This window comes from Centroberyx gerrardi, chromosome 4, assembly GCF_048128805.1.
Source record: "Centroberyx gerrardi isolate f3 chromosome 4, fCenGer3.hap1.cur.20231027, whole genome shotgun sequence".
NCBI lineage: Eukaryota > Metazoa > Chordata > Actinopteri > Beryciformes > Berycidae > Centroberyx > Centroberyx gerrardi.
The window spans coordinates 461,260-468,759 of record NC_136000.1 but is presented as its reverse complement, the minus strand read 5'-3'; the positions used below and the strand labels follow the sequence as shown (position 1 = coordinate 468,759).

Below are 7,500 nucleotides of genomic sequence, written 5' to 3'. Positions count from 1 at the left end.
CACAGGAAAGTTTTTAAAGGTAATACTGTCTTAGTAATGCTGTAATACTGTATATATACTGTAATACATACTGTATGTCAGTATCTGAACATGATGCATTCAGGTAAGATCACATGGTGACAGGATAATAAGCAGACCTTAAAGAAATAAAATGAACCTTTCAACCTTTTCTCCCTGACACTCCTGTCTTTCCCTTCTCTTCTCATCAGGATCGTTCTGTTGTCAGGCTGCTGTGACTTCTGACCTTTGACCTCACTGTTGGTTGCCTGTAATGTTGGTGATCTAGGAACTGAAACTGATTCTACTGTTGATCTCAATGGAGTCACAGAAATTACTAGAATATAAGTCTCCCTAGACATACTAAAAAATCTAATGCAGCAGTACCAGAGAGCAGTTAAAGATGCAAGATCAAGCTATTTCTCAAATCTCATTACAAGAAACTGTCACAACTCCAAAAATCCTCACAAAATGTGAGGATTTTTTTACTTACTTCTCAAACAAGGTGGAAAACGTCAAGCACCACATTTCACCTGTTGACCGAAACCTTTCAATTTCCCCCAACATTCATGCTGTTCTGTCAAACTTGAACCAATTACCCTTTCAGCCTTACAGGATACTACAGCCTCCTGCCCATTAGATATTATCCCCACCACATTTTCAAAGGAGGTACTTGGAGCACTTGGTCCTGTTATTTTATCTCTGTCCCCTCCTGCTTTAAGCATGCTGTATAGTACAACCTCTCCTCAAAAAAACAAATATGGACCCCCTTATCTTTAGCAATTATAGACCTATTTCCAAATGACCCTTTCTATCCAAGGTCATAGAGAAGGTAGTTTCTATTCAAATTACATCTTTTATGAACAACAATAACCTCTTTGAGGAATTTCAGTCTGGTTTCAGAGCTTGTCACAGTACTGAGAGCGCCCTTGTCAAGGTCACAAATGATCTTCTCCTAGCAGCTGATGCTGGACAATGTTCAATATTACTCCTCCTTCATCTCAGTGCCGCCTCTGACACAGTCGACCACTCCATCCTTCTAAACCGCCTTGAATTATGAATTATGGGTTGGCATCAATGACGCTGTCCTAAACTGGTTCCACTCTTACCTCACCAATAGAACCTTCTCTGTCATTAGTGGAAATGCATCATCTCTTCCAACCTCTTTCACATGTGGTGTCCCTCAAGGGTCAATTTTAGGTCCCTTACTGTTCTCTATTTATATGCTACCACTGAGTCACATTATTTGAAAGCACGATATTTCTTTTCATTTTTATGCAGATGACACCCAGCTATATCTACCTCTAAAACCCCGAGACTCTGACAGTTTAACTCGTCTCCAGGCTCGCCTTGCTGATATAAAGTGCTGGATGTCTCAACAATTTCTTCAGCTAAATGAAAACAAAACAGAGATTGTTCTATTTGGCCCAAAAAACTCCATAACTCCAATCCAGAGTAAACTCAGCAGTTTAGCAGCCAGTGTTAAGCCTGTGTCAAAACATCTAGGTATTCTGTTTGATGCTAACCTGTCTTTTGATACTCAAGTAAAGAGTATTGTTCAGTCCTGCTTCTTCCAGCTGAAGAACATCTCTAAAATAAAATCATTTCTATCTGCTGCTGACATTGAGAAAGTTATCCATGCCTTTATTTCATCTCGGCTGGACTGTTGTGACTCTCTCTATACTTCTCGCCTCAGCCAGCTCTCTCTCTCTCTCGTCTCAGCTGGTACAGGAAGCAGCTGCCAGGCTCCTAACAAATACCAGGAAACGTGTCCACATCACCCCTATCTTAGCCTCTCTTCACTGGTTGCCTGTTAAGTACAGAATCGATTTTAAGATCTTGCTGCTAACTTTTAAGGCTCAATGCGGTTTAGCCCCTAGTTATATTACAGATCTCTTAACCTCATAAGAGCCAGAGCGCAGTCTGCGGTCCTCAGGCAGGACCTTCCTGACTCATCCCAGGTCCAGGCTAAAGACCAAGGTGGTCGGGTCCCGGAGCTCCTGGACGTCCTGCCGGAGGAGCTCAGACTCGCTAACCCAGTATCATCTTTTAAATCGCTTCTCAAAACCCACTTGTTAAAAAAGGCCTTTTTATAGTCTGTTCTGCTTTTATGCTGCCATTTTGTTCTCCTGTTTTTAAGTCTGTTTAGGATCGTGGCTTACTCATTTTTTTTGTTGTCTGTTATACTGTTTTGCCCTGTTTTATATTTTTATGCTGCTCCTGTCTCTTTCATGTTGCTTTTATTCTATTTTGCCTGTTATTCTTCCATCTTATATTGTTGTTATTTTACTTTTTCTCTTTCAGTAGTTATTACCGCATTTGGTCTTTCTTTTATCTTGACTGTAAAGCACTTTATAACTGTGTTTTGAAAAGTGCTCTATAAATAAAGCTAATAATTATTATTATTATTATTATTATTATTATTTTTAATGGAAGAAAAGAAAAAGGTTGATAAATCAGTCATTTATTTGGGGCTTTACAGCAGCAGCTGACAGCAGATACACAGCAGACACAGTTTCACCAGGCCAACAGTTTCCACCTGGTCTATGAGAAGTGACTTGCTGGGCGGACATCAGGACGGGAACCAGGCCGGTGATGCAACCACAAAAGCTGAAACGATTCAGTATTATGTAAATGAGCGAGCCGTCACATTTGGGCAAAACATCGACTCAAATTCTCCGGTCGACACATTTTTGTTTCTAGTTTTACTTGAATGGAAGTTGGACGACGGCTGAGTCCGGATATGACCGCTCTCTGTCAGCTGATAGAGATTAGGAAGTGATGTACGGAGGAAAGGTCAGGAAAGGTCAGGTGGTTCCTCCTCCTGGTGAGTGACATCACCTGAAGCAGCCGCAAATATTTTAGCTGCAAACCCGACGGTCGCCCCAGGAAACACAGTGAAACGCCCAGAAGTGACGAGTCTGGAGAGAGTGAAGCTTCACAAAACATGACAGACTGAATCTATGCGATGTGGCTCAGACTGGGTACAGACTGGTCTGACTGACTGGTTCTCAGTGTTTTTGGCTTGTAACCCCAAGTTGAAGTTTGACACCTAATGACGATTTTTATTTTCCTTTTTCCTGTCTGTTTTAAATAAAAAAATAAAAGCTGCCTGGTTCTATTTTCTCCTGAGGAAACAGACTGAACCTCGCTCTGCTGCGTCTCCTCTGCTGTGTGTTACTGCACCGCTCAGTACACCGGCTGCAATCTGCATGCTGTGATACAGGGGGAGGGGTGTGCAGTGTGTGTGTGTGTGTGGGGGGGGGGGGGGGGGGGGAGGGTCATGCAGCCAGGGAAATGGGAAATGTTGCTGCTGAGATTTTCAATTAAGTTCCTTGTGAACGGCCCATTGGCTGAGTGGTGTCTCTGGGGGTGGGGGTGGGGGTGGGGGGGGGTGGGGTGGGGGGTGGGGGTGGGGGGGGCGTCTCTCTTTCATTCTCTGTTATCTCCCTCTTTCCATTTCATTTCATACTCGCTCTTTCATCAGCCGGTCAGAAGGAGGAAAGGAAGACGAAGGAAGACGAACCTCTTCATCAGTCACTGTGTGTCCTCTACTCTTACATTACATTACGTTCTGTCATTTAGCTGACGCTTTTGTCCAACAGCTGAGACTTTTAATACGAATAAGCATTTGTAGCATCGGGTTGTAGAAGCAGCGCGTCCTGGCAGACGAGGCAGGAGGAGACAACGTGAAGTATTCTGCTCTTTTCTTTTTTTTTTATCTTTATTGGAATTTCAGGGTACAACAAATATACACATTCACAAATCAAGATACAAATATCAGCTGGAATGAAAAACTAATTGAACAAACTGAAATGAAAAAAAAACAAAAAACATAGAGCTTGTGGGAGGGCACATTAATAAAGAAAGAAAAAGAAAAGAAAATATTCAGTAGCTGCCTTATACTTAGAATGCACACACAAGATGTGAGTCAGTGTCCTTATAATTTCTCGAGGTAAAGTATTCACTTCTGCCATCTCTTTGCAAACAAATCTTCCCTCAAACCTAGCACACAAGTCAATCTTTCCATTGTCCATATTTCCTGTATGATGTCCAACCACTGGTTCTGCTTAGGAGACTCAGGTTTATACCAGCTTCTAGTTATGGCTTTCCTAGCTGCTGTAAGGAATATCTTAACCAAGCATCGATCCCTCTCAAGTGTTACTGGTGTAATGTGGCCCAAGTACAAGATAGTACATGACAACGGAATCTCGTATCCAAGCGCACTAATCAAAACTGAATGTACATCTTCCCAAAATGATTTCAATTTTTCACAACTCCAAAAAAGTATTCTGCTCTTTTCTCTTACTCACGTTAAGAAGCTTGTCATCCTATCGCTGCTCTCCTGTTCTCCTTTATAATCCCATCCCTGCCAAGTCTTGGTCTCACATCGCCAATCTTCTGCGTCCCAGTTCTCAGCTCCGCGTCATCACAAGTTTATGTAATCAGGTAGTATGGCGGGAGAGGTCTTCGCGCCCGGTGGGTCCACCTTGCAGTCGGCCAGTGCCTCCTGCCAGTGTCCCCATTCATACCACTTCCCCTGCCGCTCCTGACGAGGAGCCCATGCAGAGTGGAGGAATGCGTCTCTCCCAGGAGAAGAGGAACCGACGGAGGAGAAATGGCTGTTGTCTGTACTGTGGGTCTCCTGAGCACTTCCGAGCCTCCTGTTACAAGTGCCCAGTAAAAGGTAAAAGAGGAGGTCTGCCAGTAGAGGGGGAACTTCTGATGGGTCATACCTCCTTTCCGGCAACTTCCCCCTCTCGAGTGATGCTATCAGCTGTCTTGTCTTGGGATTCACAGAGCAGGACAGCTGGTTTTCCAGGATCACCACTAGGTTCTTGGCAGTCAGACAGGGAAACAGTGGAGTTCTCATGGTGATGGAGGTCTGTGTGAGAGAACAGACATCCAAGCACTGATGTCTTTAAGACATGCAGAGATGCTCCCATCAATTTGTGCTTCTGAGGGGGGAAGGAGAGGTAGAGTTGAGTGTCATCAGCTCGGATCTACTGGATCTGTTGGATCTGTTGGATCTGTTGGATCTACTGGATCTGTTGGATCTACAGGATCAGAGTCTACAGTCTGCTGGATCCTGCAGCATCTTTGCTCTGGATGAGACTCTGTTGTCCTGCATCATCTGTCAGGACACACAGGCTCATAACACTGTGACTCAGATCAGGAATCCAGTTCAGACCAGGTTCCTCCAGTAAAGGATTCTGGTCCAACAGCAGGAATTGTTCTGGACATTTCAACCTGTTGGTCACATGAGAAGGTTAGCTAACGCTTCAGTTTAGCAGCTGAAACAGTTAGCTTCAGGTTAGCTTCAGGTTTTGCTCACGGTTCAATAAATGAAAACTTGTTGTCATGAGTTGGGAATTGAACCTTACTGTTCACCGTCAAACTACTTCCTGGTTCCTGTCCCGTCTCCTCCTCCTGATCCTTTCTGCTGAACACTTCTAACACTTCTCCTGCATGGAGCGAGTTAGTTGCATTTTAATTTTTGCATCATGCTCACTTCACCAAATGTCATGAGACCAGGTTCAGTCTGTACTGTGCTGCGTTAGTTATCATTACGTCTCTGTACCAATATCACTCAAAAACTTTTTCCTGTATATTTATTGGATTTGATGAATAAAGTGATTCTGATTTTGATTCTTATTGAGGAAAAAGAGTCAGCAGACAGAAAACCAATTACTAGTAGATGTTTTTCTGTGCAGAGCGTCTCATGTGATCCAACAGTAAAGCATGCAGCAGCTGCGTGTGACCTGATGCTCTTACTTTATTAAAACAGTAAAATCTGCATCCTGCCTCATTATAAACGAGGTCACAGCTCCCAGTGGTCCATGACAGCATCAGAGAAATAAAACAAACTGGGCTGAAGTTTGGAAATTCAAATGTCAGTGTTTGGTCACGCTTTGTTGCGTGATCTGGCCTTTCAGAGCGGCCGGCGGTCTGAGCGGCCCGCAGGCGGCGCCCGGCTCCCAGCAGCCTTCAGGTTCACTGAGCAGCACGGCGGCGCAGCGGCCCGCAGGCGGAACAACGAGCAGCGGGAGGCTTTAATTACCAGCGGAGCGACGCTGGATGGGAGGGATGTTATTAAATCCTCAGCCGCAGGTTTGATGTTCAGCTCAAACATTTACATTCTGCTCATTTACCTGATGCACAACTGCAGAATCAGCTTCTACTCCCAGATCAACAGCATTACAAGCAACCAACAGTGAGGAGGTCAAAGGTCAAAGCCACAGCTCCCAGAGAAAAGAGATGGAAGATAGACAGATAACTCCCCCCCTGCAGTCTGTCCTGCATGTCTCAGCAGGTTCCAGTAAATCAGTTCTTCAGTTCCTCTGCTCCAGTCGTAACGTTCCAGTAAAGTTCTGTATGGAGCGTCTGTGTGAGCGATGACAGAACGTTAACGGCAGAGCGGCAGAACGTTCGGACGCTCTGCTGTCCGACCGCAGGAGGAAACACAAACCACCATGCATGAAGAGAAGACTTGAGACTTGACTTGACTTGGGTTCTGGTGACTTGGGACTTGACTCTGACTTGTACTTTGATGACTTGAAAAGGTTTCTAAAGTCTTGACTTGAGATCTTGTGTTTGTGTAAATGACTTAGATTGAAAGTGATGAGATTTGTTCCAGCGGACGACTGAATTTAAATTCTGTTTTCTGAATTTGTATGGAATGATTGAATTTATTGAAGTTGAAACTGATTATAGAAATCAAACTCATGATGCTCTTACCAAGTTTTTATCCTATTAAAACCATATTGCATTGAAAAGTCCTAGATATTTAGTTTTCTTTAAGATATTAAATTGATACTGGACTCTTGATTTGTTCTGACTTGACTTGCTGTTCTACATTTAGACTTGAGACTTGACATTAATGACTTGGGACTTGACTTGAGACTGACTTGGGACTCGAGTGAAGCTGACTTGGTCACACCTCTGATAAGTTATGATCATCTTTACAAAACCACACACTGCAAACTGCCATGACAGAATCAGAGGAGTTTCTAGAAGCTCCACAGAAACCAAACCGAACCTTTGAGCTGCATCAGGCTGCAACAGGTTTAAAAGATCATGAAACTGACTGAACTCATTACTGACCAGGGAACTTTCCAGTGGAATAAGAGGAACGGCGCCACAGCGAGGCGTTTCCTGCGTCACTCACCCACGAGGTCCCACTCTCCGTTGGCGATGTATCCGGTGACGTCGGCCTCGACCATCTGCAGGTCGAGCGACCAGCCGCCGTACGTCCAGGAGCCGAACTTCAGGTCGCAGCGCTGCACGTCGAACGGAAACCAGCGCACATCGATGTAGCAGGTGCTCTTAAATATTCCTGTTGAAGGAAATCAACTATGATCAAAACTGAAGAAAGGGAAGAAATACAAACTGTGTGGACGAGATGAAGAAATAATGAAGAAAAATAAAGTGCTAAAATGCACAGGATGATTAAAGCAAGGATAATAACAGAAATACAGACCATAGTTCAAGTAAAAGAAAACC

General features: G+C 44.0%; 1 protein-coding gene across 1 annotated transcript in view; it reads right to left on the bottom strand.

The window, feature by feature from the left end:
* Positions 1–7,500, bottom strand: part of LOC139921753 (neuronal acetylcholine receptor subunit alpha-7) — a 47,109-nt gene that overhangs the window by 10,882 nt on the left and 28,727 nt on the right. The window contains exon 6 of the mRNA XM_078283118.1: positions 7,166–7,333. Coding sequence (XP_078139244.1) covers positions 7,166–7,333 — 168 coding nt within the window. The remainder of the gene's footprint in view (positions 1–7,165; positions 7,334–7,500) is intronic.